The 17500-nt window shown below is 45.6% G+C and overlaps 5 protein-coding genes across 6 annotated transcripts in view; 2 read left to right on the top strand and 3 right to left on the bottom strand.

The window, feature by feature from the left end:
* LOC134195496 (uncharacterized) overlaps positions 1-3192 on the bottom strand; it is a 4330-nt gene extending 1138 nt beyond the window's left edge. Inside the window, exon 1 of the mRNA XM_062664525.1 lies at positions 1668-3192. Coding sequence (XP_062520509.1) covers positions 1668-3118 — 1451 coding nt within the window. The 5' untranslated portion in view covers positions 3119-3192. The remainder of the gene's footprint in view (positions 1-1667) is intronic.
* Positions 3193-3638: 446 nt separating this feature from the next.
* On the bottom strand, positions 3639-4328 carry LOC134195721 (biogenesis of lysosome-related organelles complex 1 subunit 6-like). The gene has a single exon (XM_062664800.1). It carries the CDS (start codon positions 4250-4252, stop codon positions 3776-3778), a length of 477 nt encoding a protein of 158 aa, XP_062520784.1. The 5' UTR covers positions 4253-4328; the 3' UTR covers positions 3639-3775.
* A 2817-nt stretch (positions 4329-7145) lies between these two features.
* LOC134195596 (uncharacterized) lies at positions 7146-8786 on the top strand. The gene has a single exon (XM_062664642.1). It carries the CDS (start codon positions 7207-7209, stop codon positions 8545-8547), a length of 1341 nt encoding a protein of 446 aa, XP_062520626.1. The 5' UTR covers positions 7146-7206; the 3' UTR covers positions 8548-8786.
* Positions 8787-11042: 2256 nt separating this feature from the next.
* The window catches only part of LOC134195660 (uncharacterized), a 10231-nt gene continuing 3773 nt past the window's right edge, over positions 11043-17500 (bottom strand). For both annotated transcript variants that reach the window (XM_062664722.1, XM_062664723.1), the window contains one exon: positions 11043-11189. In XM_062664722.1, the coding sequence (XP_062520706.1) occupies positions 11124-11189 (66 nt within the window). In that variant the 3' untranslated portion in view covers positions 11043-11123. The remainder of the gene's footprint in view (positions 11190-17500) is intronic.
* On the top strand, positions 15838-17458 carry LOC134195659 (uncharacterized). The gene has a single exon (XM_062664721.1). It carries the CDS (start codon positions 15885-15887, stop codon positions 17214-17216), a length of 1332 nt encoding a protein of 443 aa, XP_062520705.1. The 5' UTR covers positions 15838-15884; the 3' UTR covers positions 17217-17458.

The raw sequence follows: 17500 nt of genomic DNA, 5'->3' as shown, positions 1-17500 counted from the left end.
TAAATGAGAACGTGTCAACAAACAGGAACACAAAGACAAACAGATAAACAAAACTGACAGATAGACAGACAGACAGACAAACAGACAGACAAACAAACAGACAGACAGACAAACAAACAGACAGACAGACAAACAAACAAACAGACAGACACACAAACAGAGACACAAACAAACAAACAGACAGACACACAAACAGACAGACAGAGAGTCATTAGTTCCTTCAAGTTATTGTTTTGAGTTTAGTTTACTAGTAGTTAAAGAACACTGATCATAGTTGGACACCATACATATAGTTATTTGCATTGTGGAAATGCATGATTGATAGATACCGGGAATTTCTGAAACAGCACCCAGGGCAGCAGTACGGAAAACGGGATTTTTATGAAAGAAAATTTGTTCTCAATAATGGCCTGGGCAGTTCGTAGGAAACTCTGGAAATTGGCCGATTGACTCGAGTACCACAGAGTAGGCAAGTGTGAGGCCCATCTTGCAACATCCCGGTAATCTTAAGAAACTTAGGAGTGCAACCAGACCTGACTGCCCTCTTACGCTTCTTGTCAGGCGTTTCTTTAGAGGTTTCTCCTTTAATCTAGTGTAAGACCGCTGTCTGGCCAAACCTGTAGTATAGTAATGCACATTACTAATACAGTCTCGGAATATCGACCAACTTTGGGCAGCAATGTTGAATCGCGCACCATAATCTTGATTCTCATTAGCGGCCCATGGGCTGTAAATGAGAACAGTTTCCAAAAGATTGTCCACTGGGCGACCTTTTGGCTGAGTGCTGTTTCGGAAATTCCCGGTATATGTTTGAATAAATGTGATTGACAGACAGACAGACAGACAGACAGACAGACAGACAGACAGACAGGATTGACAGACAGACAGACAGACAGACAGACAGACAGACAGACAGACAAGATTGACATACAGACAGACAGGATTGACAGACCGACAGACAGACAGGATTGACAGACAGACAGACAGACAGGATTGACAGACAGACAGACAGACAAGATTGACAGACAGACAGACAGACAGACAAACAAGATTGACATACAGACAGAAAAAACAGACAGGATTGACAGACTGACAGACAGACAAACAAGATTGACATACATAAATACAGACAGACAGACAGGAAGGATTGACAGACTGACAGACAGACAGAATTGACAGACAGACAGGATTGACAGACAGACAGACAGACAGACAGGATTGACAGACTGACAGACAGACAGGATTGACAGACAGATAGACAGACAAACAAGACTGACATACAGACAGAAAGACAGACAAGCAGACACACAGACAAAAGACAGACAGACAAACACACAGACAGACAGACAGACAGACAGACAGAAACTTAGAAAGACAGACAGGATTGACAGACAGACAGACAGACAGGATTGACAGACAGACAGACAGGATTGACAGACAGAAAGACAGACAAGCAGACACACAGACAAAAGACAGACAGACAAACACACAGACAGACAGACAGACAGACAGAAACTTAGAAAGACAGACAGGATTGACAGACAGACACACAGACAGAAAGACAGACAAACAGGCAGCTAACGTAATGAGTCAGTACCATCAAAACGCCCACCAAATACTAGCAACACAACCACCACTACAAACAAACTCGCTAGCCCCCATCTTACATGTAAGACTCCGCTTCTCCAAAATCAACTCTCCAAATCTCAGAAAAATCCATTCCATCCAGTGCAAACACACGACCATCATACATCGGCACCACAACATCCAACACACCATCTCTTGTCAAATCGACAAGAACAGGCGGATTACTAGCCCCACGATGTCGAATCCCTTCAATAACCTTCGTCGTACTATTTGCAACGACATCACAATCCAACACACCCACCTTCCGATGACAACGAAAACCAAGTCGTGCAAAGTCCTCCAACTCAACCGACCACAAACTCCCTGTAATCGACTCACCGCCCGTGCCGAATAACACACGAATCGTTCCATTCCCGTCTCTATGTATTACTGGACTCATGTAGGTCTCACGTCCATCCGGCATAGACATGATAGAAATCACCTTCCCGGTGCCTCCAGAAAGGAGAATCAAACGGCCGATGCCTCTCGGGTAAACAAACGAATCGTACCGTGTGTCGCCTCCGTGACTTACAATAATGTCTTGGACGCCGTCTGAGTCAAAGTCGCGGACAATCTGAGGAGTCATAAAGTTCCATGAATAATTGGTGACTCGTTCATCGCCGAGCCATAAAATGTCGGCTGTTCTCGGCTCGATACTAAACATCACTCCGCCTCGGCCTGAGACTAGGCAGTCCAACTGACCGTCGTTGTTTACGTCCAGTGCACAGTGTATGGCAAATGTCTCGTGGGTCGTTTGCTTGCGCCACAACTCGTCGCCTGTCTTGCCATCCAAGGCTATGATGCCGCCTGTACACGCCCGTAGTTTAGCGTCGGAGTAAATACATTTGCGTACGAGAGTGAAGTCTTTCAGCAACGGGATATCGTTGATTTCACCGAATCCCAAAATGACGTCAAGAATTCCATCACAGTTGATATCAATAAACCTAACTGCAGATGACGATGTTAGGTTAGCAAAGTGAGCCTCCCACTTCAGACGAAGACTCGTTCTATTACAGGATCCACTATATGGTGACTTTGAAACTGAGTGACGACTCGACTGCTTGCAGTAGAGCGATGAAAGTGAGGGCACATGATGATGTGAGGGCACGTAGTGGTATGACGTCACATTCAATGGACCCGCCTCCGGCCTACTGGATGCTCTCTGATTGGCCAAGTGCATCACAACAGCAACAAAAACGCTCACTAGTAGCGCAACACTCAACAGAACCGCAGCTATGCGGCACATATCTTTACAACTTGACTTCCGGGTTTGACGTCCGTGTTTCAATCTGATCACGTGACCTTCTGGGGCCGCAGTTTTCGGTCCAGATTTAACGAGTGGCTTCGTTTGACTGCAGTCCTCTTCTCCGTCGTCGCTCACGTCTCCAGAAATGAAGACGCGCGAGTGAGGCTCGTCGCTTTCATTGTCTTCGTCTGCTTCTTTTAGTAATTGAAATCGTACTGCACGACCTTTGAAGTGGAAGCTTGTCATTGCTGCTGGAGCACGAGAAATGCGAGCCAAACTAACAGTGATTCGTCACATTAACACAATAGCTGCGCGTTAACATTTGATGGCTGTAATTAACGCGCGTTAACATTTTAATATTTAAATTAACGCACGCTAGCATTTGGACTACTATTTATTTATTTGCTCACGCATTTTATTATGTACAGTTGTTGCTAGCACACTTCATTTAGTACGTTAAAATTATAGTGCATTCTGCAAAAATGTACGCAAATTGACACGTTACTGACTAACACAAGTTACGTAGTCATTTCCTAGCGCACGTTATCAACAAAGTATTGTGTTTTGATTATCTAAAGTGTGTACATAACCATGATAATAAAAACTGAATTGGTAGTAAATTAAATATATTGTTAATTAACTAACATACGCACGCGCGCACACACACACACACACGCACACACACACACATACACACACACAGATATATATATATATATATATATATATATATATATATATATATATACACGCCAAGAAATTTCTAGGTGTGCCATCTCTTTGTAATAACTTAAGAAATAAACACGCTCTTTTGATGACGTCCGCAATCAACAAAAGAATACATCATCTCTACCAACAGTTACACAAAATTACGAACAAATTTCAGTAACACTGCTATATCATCTATTTTTCCAGATCTCTATTTGTAGCAACTTTGGCTTCAATTAGCTTGTCTCTCTCCCTCTCTCGTTCCTGTGCAACTTTTCGAGCCGCATCATCGCTCTTCCTCTGTTCTCGCAGTTTCTTCGCTCGTTTCTTCAGTTTCTTCGTTCTCTCATGCAGCTGAAGCATCTCTCGTCGTATACCCTCCAGCTTAATACGATAATGAGGCACTTGAGCTACCACAGCCATCAGTTTTTGAGTCGAATCCGGGTCCTCAAATCGAGAAATTGCTTTGTTAACATTTTCCGTTGTTTTGCCTTGGTGTTCGTCAAGCTCTTTGAGTTTATCTCTTATCATATCAATTGCAGGAAGGAATGTGCCCAATAAGCCGTCAGTTAGTCGCTGAACGTCCGGAGAAAACTGTGGGTTAGTCACATCTGGGGAATCACTCTGACCATTGGCAGATCGACTCTCTTCGTCGTCAGCAACGTCGGACATCTTGTCATCAGCTGTAGTCTCCACGAAATGTACACACAGGAGCAACCTACTTGGTAACGCAGATCACGTGATTACCCGTTTGCACATGCGCAAAGACTTGCTTCCACAACGGTCTGACGCGCAAACCCAGTAAACTGTGCTTACAAATAGCGTGGAAAACTAGGAAACATCTGCAAAATCTCGTTAGCAACTCAATAAAGAAATAATTTTTTAAAGAAATCTAATTAAAGAGATATTTCGGAGATTTGCGTTAACGCAACATTTCAGAGACGCGCGCTAACGTACATATGACCAATGGCTGCATGCGCTGATGGAAGTGACAAGAACTGCAACGCGAAGTTACAGTTGAGTCCGGATCCAGTTTTTACGACAGGGCCCCCTTCGGTGTGTAGTAAAAACAGCTGTTTACACGTGGTCCGTCGCACATGAACGCAACTGAAAGGATAATTGTAAAGAGGCGGGTGGTATTGGCGTCTGGATCTGTTTCGCCGTCCGGATCTGTATGTCACGTGATGTTACACGTGTTGGCGAGAAAACCCTCACGTTAGAAAGCGTTGCCCGCTTGATTTAAAGTATGAGTAAGTTGTGCTTAGGTGTTTCAGCTACTGAACCAAACAGCACGCTTTGCAAACTGCGATCTACGGTAGATACTAGAGAAGTTGGAGCCCCGAACGAAAAAGTTACAAACGCGTCCGATGAAATTTATCATTTAATCAGTTAAAAGCATACGTATGTAAGCATACCTCGTTCTGCAAATGCGTCAAATGTCTCAATTTGATTGTCGGTAACCAACAATCAAATTTGTATGCTGGGCGCAATGTACTAGCGCATATGGCCGAAATGTTCCTCTAGTAAGATATATCAAATTCTGTAGAGAGGTGCCCGTAGAGGTCTTCGTAGAGGTCTCAGCAAGGGTCTCAGCAGGGGTCTCAGCAGGGCTTTCATTCGTACGCGTGTCTCGGGAGATCACATTTCCAACACACAAGCAGGTGTTTGTTTTTACTTTACTTTCCGTCACGTGCCAAACCACGTTGGCAGCTCTTGACAACTCGGCTTTGACACACAACGTTGTGACAGTGAATACCTCAGTCCCTAGCTGTATAGGTACGTGCATTGTACACAACACGCTACCTTTACCGAAGATGGACCGGTTGGAGGGAAATGTTACGAATATCTAGCTCTACTACCAGGTACTGTACCTAGATAGATAGGCTCCGCCCTAGCAGATCGCCGAGTTGGCAACTGTGGTGAAGAAGTATACAGACTCGTTTGTTGTGTAAGAAAAATCGAGGCACAATTGAAACATCGAACCCGTCAACCTATTACAAGTAGTAGACTACGCGCTTTCACGGGCACACTACACGGTACCGTACAAGGGTGAGCGTGGTATTGTCTAGCAGGTCACATTTCGTCGCACAACTCACCAAGCAAACAGACATGCACGTCCATCGTTGTACAAAGTCTTCTGAACTCTATTTGAAGTCAACTCGACTGAACTCTATGTGCTCAACTCAACTCAATTAATTAATTAACTCAATTAACGTAGAACGGTGTGCGGCTACAACTGAAAGAACATGGTCATACATGTAGCTAGTCAGCTACAGCTAGCTAGAGCTAGTTACTAAGTAGATGACAATGCCAATGCTGAGTCAATAGTGTTGACAATGATTGTAGAGTTCTACCGTGTCACTCAGTGATCTGTGGGCTGTCATTGTCGACGCGTACGTTCATATCTGCAGTCAAGATGCGCGACGAGGAGGCACCAGCACCTTGGATTGTGGCAGATGGAAACACAATTGGTAGTTCCGTGTCCGACGAAATGCAGAAATGTGACCTGCTATAGAGTACCACGCCCACCCTTGTACGGTACCGCGTAGGCCTCGATTTTTCCTAGACAACAAACGAGTCTGTATACTTCTTCACCACAGGTGCCAACTCGGTGATCTGCTAGGGCGGAGCCTATCTAGGTACAGTACCTAGTAGTAGAGCTAGATATTCGTAACATTGCCCTCCAACCGGTTCATCTACGGTAAAGGTAGCGTGTTGTGTACAATGCACGTACCTATACAGCTAGGGACCGAGGTATTCACCGGCACAACGTTGTGTGTCAAAGCTAGTCTCGCGCAGCCAGCCCCTCCCCCTTTTTGACATCCGTTGTCAAAAAGGGGGAGGGGCTGGCTGCGCGAGACTATGTCAAAGCGGAGTTGGCAAGATCTGCCAACGTGGTTTGGCACGTGACGGAAAGTAAAGTAAAAACAAACACCTGCTTGTGTGTTGGAAATGTAATCTCCTGAGACACGCGTACATGGAAGCCAAGCTGAGACCCCGCTGAGACTGCTGACCTGAGACCCCTGCTGTGTCTAGCGTCCTTGGTCATTTCAATTTTCTATTTTCTATTTTCTATTCATGTTAGAAATAGAAAAGCGAACAGCGCGTTCAAGTTTCTAGTTTTGAGCACATAGGTCAGTGGGTCTTTCGGGGTCAGTGGGTCTTTCGACTGACCATTTAGCATCGCTATTGATAAATACTTCCGAAATCATTTTAGTATCGACTTGGTCCAGACTAGAATTCGCGCTTCGCGGTAGGTCCACATGGGACCACGCCCGTTTCTATTGTTCAACCTGGATTAGAAGCCATCGAAGACAGTGTAGGCGAAATCCGACTCGACTGTTTGCCTCCGACGGCGAAACTCGAGCGGACCGCCGCGTTTCACGCCGATCGGAGACCGCCGTCGTGTCGATCGGCGCGTTACAGACGTCCAATCATCCAGACAGACGTCCAACCATCCAGACAGATGTGTGGTTTGTAGGCCACACCCCTAGGTGTACATACAATTCCACCGGGTGCCTAGATATAGCGCCCAATTAGTGACCAGTACGTGTCAGAGATTGTTGGGGCGCATGCATAGCGCTGCCGCTCATCAATAGGCTTTTGCTCTGCATACACAAGCAAGAATGGGCAAGAACAACGACACCAAACAGGGCCGATTTAGGCTTATCTTCGGTCCCATCTTCATGATGACCTTCACTCCCGTTTTTGCTCTCACCATCTGTGCAGGCTGTCTGAGAGGCTCTCTGGCTTCTGTATTGGATGACGTTTCACGTTCAAGCAACGACTCCGGCTCTCCACTCGTCAAATTCTTCACTGCTATTGGTCTTGCTCAAGGATTGGGATCACCAACCGCGTGGACCATCTTCGTCGTCTTTGTCGCCTCACAACTAATCGTTTTGAAGTGCGTCCCCGGGGGCGAGGAGGAAGGAGTTACGGCTACAGGCCGCACTCCTGTCTACAAAACGAACGGCCTGGCTTCCTTCTTTCTAACGACAACGGGCTATGTCTTACTTTCCATCGTTTTCGGCCTGTTTCCTGCAACAATCCTCTATGACAATCTACTGGAGATACTGTGGGTTGCCGAGATTGCTAGTATTGTGTTGTGCCTGTGGCTGGCGGTAAGAAAAACTAGCAAACCACAGACAGGTACAGGAACTGAATCGGCCAATGAACAGATAAGTCTTCTTCTAAAGTTCTACTGGGGTCGTGAGGTTCATCCCAGTGTGATGGGATTCGAGCTCAAGCAGGTCACCAACTGTAGGTTTGGTATGATGATATGGCCATTGATTATGATCTCCTGTATGGCCAAACAATGGGAAATTTATGGATACATTTCTAACTCTATGGCGACGGCTGCATTCCTACAGTTTGCTTATCTTACAAAGTTTTTTCACTGGGAGTCGGGATATATGAGGACATTGGATATGATGCATGATCGTGCTGGTTACTATATCTGCTGGGGGTGCATGTTTTATGTACCCAGCATCTATCCGAGTCCAGCTATGTACCTTGTGAGGAACCCAAATTCTTTACCTACTCTCGTCGTAGCTGCATTGGTAGTCTCTGGTCTGCTGTGTGTTGGATTGAATTATCAGGCCGACTGGCAGAAACAGGAAGTGAGAAAGAGTGATGGAAGGTGTTTGATTTGGGGGGAACCACCCAAGGTGATCCGAGCAAAGTACACAGACGAAAACAACGTTGAGCATTCACAGATTCTTCTCGTGTCTGGATGGTGGGGTATAAGCAGGCATTTTCATTACATTCCCGAGATTTTGGCATCACTTATTTGGACACTGCCGTGTCTGTTTGAGAGCGGGTTACCATACTTCTATGTTATATATCTCACTATGCTTCTAATAGACAGGACAGATCGTGATGATCGTCGTTGTCTAAACAAGTACAAGTCCTACTGGAAGAAATACACTGAAGCTGTGCCTTACAAAATGATCCCTTACATCTATTGACTGATGTCGACAGCTTCGTAGTGACATACTAGTTAGATATAGGAAGTAGTGTTCATCCTTTTGTCTAGCTAGACTGTTGACTTACCCACATGATTTCTGTTTATTGATTCAACTAGCTGATTAGCTGAGCAAAGAAAACACAAACTCCTGCATGGCTAAGTTGTTCTCTGTGTATGTGACCAAACATGTCCTACCTAGAGATCCAGATATAATAAAAGATATCTTGGGGCGGTTTTGATAACCACCCAGCAAGTCCCAGGGCACGTGGTAGCAGTGGAAATGGTACCCTCACCGCCCAGAGTCTGCTTCCCGTCTAGCGTTCTGGTTCCCGGGTGTTTGCGAGTGTGCCCGTCCGCCCATCCTGCCGCACTGCGTGCATGCATACCGACAGTCTACTTCCTTCTAATTTACAATGTTGTTCCGGTCACGTGTGTACACATGGCACTGCTATGTAATTATATTTTTAGTTACCTAGACATGCGTCAGCTGCTAAAGAAAATTATTAACATACCGGGTCCACCCATCATAGACTCTAGTCACGTCCCGTCTAGAGCATGACGCAACTTCTGCCATCCACGAAGCCATTGGAATCGCACCCGTCCGGGAGCGTCCTGCCGCACTGCATGCGCACACGGACGGTCCACTTCCAGTCTCTGGACATGACGCCACTTCTGCGCATGCATACAGACGGGCGCTTAACGCAATTTTAGATAGATAAACGACATTTTCGGTGCACATGCCTACTATCTGAGGTCATAATTGTAAATTTGGTGGAGATCTGATGTGCCGTTCACACACACACACACACACACACACACACACACACACACACACACACACACACACACACACACACACACACACACACACACACACACACACAAACACTAGCCTCGCAAGCCAGGCTCTTCCGCGCAGTCGCTGAGCTAACCGCACGTGAATCACACGAGGAGGAGGAGCTTTTACCGGAATTGCTCCAGCGCGAGAAGAGCCTGGCTTGCGAGGCTACACAAACACACACACACACACGCACGCCCGCCCGCATTGTGTATGGTTTCCTGCCTCCGGGGGTTGTGTTGCTTTGACTGAATTCCGGTTGTGTCATTCCGGTGAATGTTGAGTTAGCCTAGAGAGCGTCTAAGTTATAGTAGTAAAATATAGATAACTTGTGTTACACGAACACCACATTTTGGCGACGAGGACGGGATGGCAAACGACTTCAGGCGTGCACCCTCTTCCTCCTTTCCTAAGCTGTCCAGGTGAGCCATCGACTGATTGGAGAGCATGGCTGACGGCGTTTGACACGTATTTGACTGCTTCGGGACTGAATGCTGCGGAGGTCAGAGATGAGCGAAAAAGGGCGTTGCTACTTCACTGTATTGGAATAGAAGGACAGCGCATTTTCGCTACACTTGGCACCAGCGAGACGTACAGGGAAGCGAGAGAGAGATTGACGTAGTTCTTTGGTAAAAGTAAGAATGCTAAGGTAGAAAGGTACAAGTATATCTAGACAAAGATACCAGCGGCAAGGTGAGTCTGCTATGGAGTACGTTTCGGCGCTTCGTGAGCTGGCGGTAACCTGTCGGTTTGGTAAGTTGCATGATGAACTAGTCCGTGATCAACTTATTGAGAAGACGATTCACCTAAAGGTTAGAGAGAGATTGCTGATGGAGTCGGACGACATGTCGTGTGATAAGGCTTTGAACCTGGCTTCTCAAATTGAGCAGGCGCTGCATGAATCTAAGAAGATGGAAGTAAGAAGGGAGTTTGAGGAGAACACTGATGGTTTACACAACAGCCTGCCCACGCACAGCCAGACCATCTCCGCCTACATCTTTCCGCCGGAAGAATGTAGGCAGAGATGGTCTGGCTACGCGAGACCCGTCTCCGGACATGACGCCACTTCCGCGTACAGACGGGACACAATGACGCTTAGCGCAATTATATAGATAAACGACATGTTCTGTGCACATGCCTACTATCCGAAGTCACCAATGGGCATAACTGTAAATTTGGTGGAGATCTGATGTGCCGTTCACACACACACACGCACGCACGCACACACACATCTAAGTGACATAGATCACGTGATAACAAGTACTGTCACATGACTCCATAAACTGCAACTCAAAGCCATAGACTAGTATTTACCACTAGTAAATGCTCGGTTAGCATTGTGTTTGGCGAGCGATGGTGTTCTGTCTTCACCTATTCGCGTAACAATGGTTGCGTTACGTAGCAATAGTTTCTGTCAAACAAACGCGTTGACTCAGGAGATAGACTTTCAGTTGCTCTTCTCTAGTATTTTGCGTTCAATTATCCGAATCCGGTGTTCGGTTATCCTACTCAGGCGTTCAATTATCCGATTCATGCGTTCAATTATCCGTTGCTTACCGCTGTTGCGCAATATCATGGAAAACTGAATAACTTACATAGTCTGCGGTTGGGCAGCTGCTCAAATATCATCATTCATCAGCTGTCTAGACGCAATAATTTGTAGACTTTTAGTTGCTCTTTTATAGTATTTTGCGTTCATAACTCTGCATCTTGGCTAATTAATCTAACTACGTGTACTATTATGTCAGCAATCTGTTGACTGTCAGGCCCAAGTCATCCTCCATAATTGCTTCGCATCGAAGTCTCTACGAAAGAGTAGAATTAAAATATTACATCCCGACAAGATATTTAGTTAGATAACTAGAACAGGCAACAGAGCCAATAGCCAACACTTGTAATTTGTTGGCTGCCACACAACACAAAATAATAATACAATTGCCAACTAAATTGTAGTAAAAATCAATCATTTACAGATCTTATTCCAAAATATTTCATAAACTCTGGCAAATTTTAGACTAGTTTGTAATGATGTGTGCAGCATAAAGGATGCTTTAATTAACTAGGAAATTTCTACAATGTTCTAAGCCTGAAGAGCGTGTGGTTCTATCTTAGAGTGTCACACTGTGGTTATTGGTATTGTAAGGTTGTAACTCTAGATTTTGTGGGTCTTGTAATCCAAGGTTCTTGGTAATTAAGTTACCAGCCACAAGCTTGAGGGACCAACGACCTCGATAACGTTTTTGGGCATTGTGATCGATACCGACAGGGGTCAGCTTACGGGAGTCTTTGGGCAGTATGGGCGAATCGCCGTTGCTGCACAAAGACGGAGCTTCTATCCCTCATTGGATCTCTGAATCACGCGGCTGCTGTTGTGAGGCCGGGGCGAGTATTTCTTCGTCGCCTCGTTGATCTGTCCAAGTTACCAAAGATGCTCCATCGTTTTGTTCGACTCAACGACGAGGCGCGCGCGGACATTCAGTGGTGGAGAACTTTCATTGGTCGATGGAATGGCGTCGGGTATGGCGTGCGATCTCTGCCAAAACTCCCACAACGCAAACAGACGTCAGTTGCATGCACAACGCAAACAGACTGCGGTAGTACAACGCAAACAGACTGCAGTAGCACAACGCAAACAGACTGCGGTTGCACAACGCAAACAGACTGCAGTAGCACAACGCAAACAGACTGCGGTAGTACAACGCAAACCGACTCGGTAGCACAACGCAAACAGACGTCTGTGTAGCACAACGCAAACAGACATCGGTAGCATGCACAACGCAAACAGAAGTCGAGAGCACAACGCAAACAGTAGAAGTTGCAGAAGTTCATTTCTTTTGCCCGGTCAATGCGTATTTATGATAAATTGATAGTGACGCATAGTCACTCTAGAGAACAAGTCTAGAAACATTTGAGAAAACGATGGGTATGTAGGGATGGGTATGTGAGTGAGGCGCTACATAGCCTGGCTGACAAAAGTGAAATGTGACGCGTTTCCTAGACGACCTAAATTCTGAGACTAGTGTCAGCGTTAGTAGTCTGGCTACAATTCGAACCGTTTACATTCTAGCGTTAGGTGGCCGGTTCTGAGATTTTTTACTGAGTTATAAGAAATCTGGATAGGACGCGTTTGGATACTTTGTATGGGCGGCCATTTTAGGTTCTTCGCATCCATGATAGATTGGGAAGGCCCGCACTCTCTGATAGATTGGGTGACCACAGCCATGTCGACATGGCAAACATAGCATCACCTGTTGATGCTCAAAGCAGCAGAATGTACGCATTGACCCTCTAGCAGACAGTGATTCATTTGGCATCGACATCTATTTGACAATGAAGGATATTGCCTTATCTCAAATAAGAGATCTTTGAATAGAATTTCGCTTAGTGTTGAATTGTCATGAAATTTGACTAGCAAATGATTTTCCCTACCCTGCGACTCTGTAAACTTACGCTGTATCTTGCAGAGTTAATTAATCTTCTTTACCACCAATAACTTACATGTACAATCAACTCTTCTCTATATGGGTACGTACTAGACTCGGGTGGTGTCTATGTGAGGTCAAACGGAAGCTCAACGTTGTCCACAGTGTACTGCAAGGTCTGCAGGCTCTAGAGCATGCGTATGAGTAAGCAACTGCATGCGTGTTGTTTGCGTTGTGCAACCGACGTCTGTTTGCGTCGTGGGAGTTTTGGTAGAGATCGCACGCCATACTGGACCGCTGTTCAGGTTCTGCGACGGTTCTCCACTCTCACGTGGTCGACTATTGGATGAGTTACGGCAAGCTCTCTTCGCAACGGGATTTGACTGAAAACTCTACTCGGGTCATAGTTTTAGAATGGGGGCAGCGACTACAGCCGCCATCAGGGGAGTGGAGGACCTGTTCATCTTTTTACTGGGATTCTTTCGTTCGAACGGGACTGGGAAGAATCTTTCGTCCCAATGGGATTTTCATGTTTTTTGTCTTCGGTTGAGACGTTGAACTTTCTGAATGCAATACATACACATTTCGCTCACTTTTACACAGTCTGCAAAGTCTGGTCGTTTTCAGAAACGACGTAGAACGCATATGAACCCAAGACAAGTTTGCCTTGGTAAAATTTTGACGTTAGGCGTTATCTACTAAACCTAAAAATTGTCTGAGCTGTTATGGAAACCACCTAAAATGCTTTTGAGAGTCAGAAAAGCAATCAAAGTTTGACGGCCCTGTCGACCAGACCGTACTCGCGCATCTCGGAGGATAGACTCGACGCTTTCATGTTCACGTCTTACGTCTGCCGATGCTGAAAATGCAATGGCACTACTTTTCACAATAGAAGCAACCCATCCAGTACTTCGAAACAGCTCTGGATCGGTCGGAAATGTCGAAATCCTGTTCAGACGAATTCGTTCAAATGGGATTTTGCTATCTAGCGTGAATTTTTGCGCGCAAAACACGTCAAAACGTTAGATGCTAAACGTATCAAATCACGGCATTGCTGTCACGATGGCCATTGAAGCTTCTTGACGTCAAGAAACGCAAGGTAAGATTCGGTTGTCCTTGTTGACCAGACCGCATTCGCGCCTTTTGACGACTCGCCGTTTCATGTTCGCGTCTTATTTGAGCGTCGAATCGGAAGCTGTACACGTCGCGTCGGAAGTAGCACCTTGATTTCGACCAATCACAGCCAACTATAAATGCATGTGTGGCTTCCGTGGGCAATGATTATTGATTTGGGCGCTGTACTCGACGTTGAACGCTCTATAGATTGTGTATGGAGCTGTCCTTGCTTGTAGATGATCAACTGCAAGACGTACAAAGACCTGGGTGCATGGGAGAACGCCTAGAAATTGATTTTGAGCAAGCTGGGGGTTCCGGCAGAGTTGTGCTAGTAGAAAATCGAAGCGCGAGTGGTCAGTTCAATAATTCAGGCAGCGACGTCTACGGCGCGCTGAAATCGTATTGTGAATGGTACGACGCGTGTGACGCGATACGTGCCACTCCCACGCAAGACAACGTGACTGGACGCACGCGACGCGACGCTCAAGCGTTCCCATATTGTAAATCCAGCTTAAGGCTGGACGCCAACGCTTTAGCAAAAGTAACTCGTACGCTAGCAGTTTGAGCAGACTTACTTGAATACTTCTGTGCGCTTTTGTGATTATTTTTTTGGCGCATGCGTGGTTGCGAAACCGCTACACTCACGGTGCGGCAAAAGTATTAGAGATTCGTTGTAGTACAGTACTGGAGGATATTTATGAAGTGGTGCTTGGGTCGACGGAGGTTGGCTCTTTGAGCCCCTCCTTCTTAATTGTTTTTCCTGTAATAGCTTTAATTAATTCATAGTCTAACTTCAAGAATGCATAGCAATGCCAGAATTCATTGGCAACACAGCACAGGTGTGTTTACCTACGGTGTATGTAGTACAGTACACTGATCACTACTTTAGTATTAGTTGCGTGCGTGCGTGCGTGTGTGGTGTGTGTGCGTGCGTGCGTGTGGTGTGGTGTGGTGTGTGTGTGTGTGTGTGTGTGTGTGTGTGTGTGTGTGTGTGTGTGTGTGTGTGTGTGTGTGTATACGTAATCTGAGTTACCATTGCCACCCATTAATTAATTAAAATACTGTAGCACGTGGTATGGCTGGATCAAGAACTGAAACTGCAGAGTGGAAGAATCAACGCAAGTATAAACTAGTTAAAATTAGTGTCAGTTCCAGTTCTACACACATCAACGCGCCTAGAAGCTGTACAACCAAACACAACACTTACAGTGAAAATGACGTTATTAATTAAGTTCCACGTCCGTCACGTGACTCACGTGCAGTAGCTAAACATCTGTGATCACTTTACAGTATCACATGCCTCAGAATGCATTAAATTTTAATACATCACATGCCTCAGAATGCATTTAATTTCTAGTCTTTCCAGATGTGGGATCCTATGGACGTTACTTTTCTTCTCTCTCAATACAAAGGCAACAATCCTGGCTCACATCCAGCATGCACCACCAACGTACATGCAAATTACAATAGGATTAGTATTACTTCCGTTTCCAAGCCACATCTACAACCAACTTAGCTGCAGACTACTAAAGATCCTATTAGACATATCACAGTCCGTATCCTATACGTACGTGTACAACAATCAAATCGTCATTGCAACATAAAGAGACAAAGCAACAAGACCCACAACACACCACACACACACACACACACACACACACACACACACACACACACACACACACACACACACACACACACACACACACACACACAAGACACAACAGCAGAGTGCCAATTGCGGTAAGCTCCACCACAGCTCCATACACAAATAGATACCGCACTAGGAACTAATAAATTCTAATAACACGATTGATGTTTCTCGTCCCTACATGCAGTGTCAATCCGGATGTGAACTTAGCCACACACCACATCATGCCACCTATTCGCAACTTGACACGCCTTAATAAATAGTCAGCGTCGCGCTGACATCAGGCCACTAGAAGCTAGACAACGACGGGCATGGACATCAACACAATACAGCGCTGGTTCAGGCTCACCGTCGGTCCGATCTTACTCATCTTCTTCACTCCTATTGTCGCGTTCGCCGTGTGTACAGCCAATCTACAGACTGGTGGCTCATTGTCCGATCTCTACCAACAAGTCGGCGGCTCGAGCTCAAGCAATGTTTCTGCTTTCATCACCTTTCTCAAGCTCATACGTCTCAATCAGGGAATGGGATCAGCGACAGGGTGGATGATCTTGACCCTGTTCGTAGCCGTACAGCTAGTTGTTTTACGCTGCGTTCCTGGTGATGAAAAGGAAGGCGTGGCCGCCAGTGGTCGTGTTCCTGTTTACAGAATGAACGGTCTTGCTGCTTTCCTGCTGACGACTTTAGGTTACATCTTTCTTTCCTTCGGTCTAGACGCGTTTCCTGCGACAGTTCTGTATGACAATTTACAGGAACTGATGTGGGTCACAATGATTGTTAGTTTTCTGTTGTGTGTCTGGCTGGCTGTGAGAGGAAGAAGCAAGACGGGAACCGAAACAAGCACTAAATCACGTAATAGCCTCCTCATCGACTTCTTCTGGGGTCGCGAGGTGCATCCCAATGTAATGGGATTCGAACTCAAGCAGGTCACTAATTGCAGGTTTGGCATGATGATGTGGCCATTGATTGTGATATCATGCGTGGCCAAACAATGGGAACATTATGGTTACGTTTCCAACTCAATGGCTACAGCTGCATTCCTCCAGCTTGTCTACATTGCAAAGTTCTTCCATTGGGAGTCGGGATATATGAGGACACTGGATATGATGCACGATCGTGCTGGTTACTATATCTGCTGGGGATGCATGATTTGGGTGCCCTGTATCTATTCGAGTCAAGTCGTCTACCTTGTGTTACATCCCGTATCTCTACATCCTCTCATCACGGCTGCATTGCTTATCTTTGGTCTGCTGTGTATTGGATTGAATTACCATGCCGATTGGCAGAAACAAGAAGTGAGAAAAAGCGATGGCCGATGTCTGATTTGGGGAAAACCGCCAAAGATGATTCGAGCCAAGTACACGGATGAAAACAATGTCGAGACTTCACAGATCCTTCTCATGTCTGGCTGGTGGGGCATCAGCCGGCATTTCCATTATATTCCTGAGCTTGGGGCAGCTCTGTGTTGGACATTGCCATGTCAGTTCCAAAACTGGCTGCCATACTTCTATCTTGTCTATCTCACTTTGCTCCTTGTTGACAGGACGAATCGTGACGATCGTCGTTGTTTTAACAAGTACAAGTCGTACTGGACGCAGTACATCAAAACAGTGCCATACAAAATGGTTCCTTACATCTATTGATTGACCAAGTGATATCAGCGACTACATTATATTATTGAAGTTTGCATTGTGTTGACTGTAGTTTCACACTTTGCTGATCACTCTGTTTAGACTATTGACTTACTGATGCTTATCTGTTTATTACTATTTAACAGCTATTATGTGTGCTTTTGTAGACTTAAACATGTTTGTAGGCATGTTTGTACAACATTGGTACTTAATATATGTACCTGCTGGCCTTATTATTCCAGCATGGACTTGCACCCAATGATCTCATTCAGAGAGTCTACATTTCTCACCAACGA

Source organism: Corticium candelabrum, chromosome 20, assembly GCF_963422355.1.
Source record: "Corticium candelabrum chromosome 20, ooCorCand1.1, whole genome shotgun sequence".
NCBI classification, from domain to species: domain Eukaryota; kingdom Metazoa; phylum Porifera; class Homoscleromorpha; order Homosclerophorida; family Plakinidae; genus Corticium; species Corticium candelabrum.
This window is presented reverse-complemented; position numbering and strand designations above follow the sequence as displayed.

Bases quoted from the DNA above. Each gene is read 5' to 3' on its own strand.
- LOC134195721 (XM_062664800.1), bottom strand. From the start codon at position 4,252: ATGTCCGACGTTGCTGACGACGAAGAGAGTCGATCTGCCAATGGTCAG.
- LOC134195596 (XM_062664642.1), top strand. From the start codon at position 7,207: ATGGGCAAGAACAACGACACCAAACAGGGCCGATTTAGGCTTATCTTC.
- LOC134195659 (XM_062664721.1), top strand. From the start codon at position 15,885: ATGGACATCAACACAATACAGCGCTGGTTCAGGCTCACCGTCGGTCCG.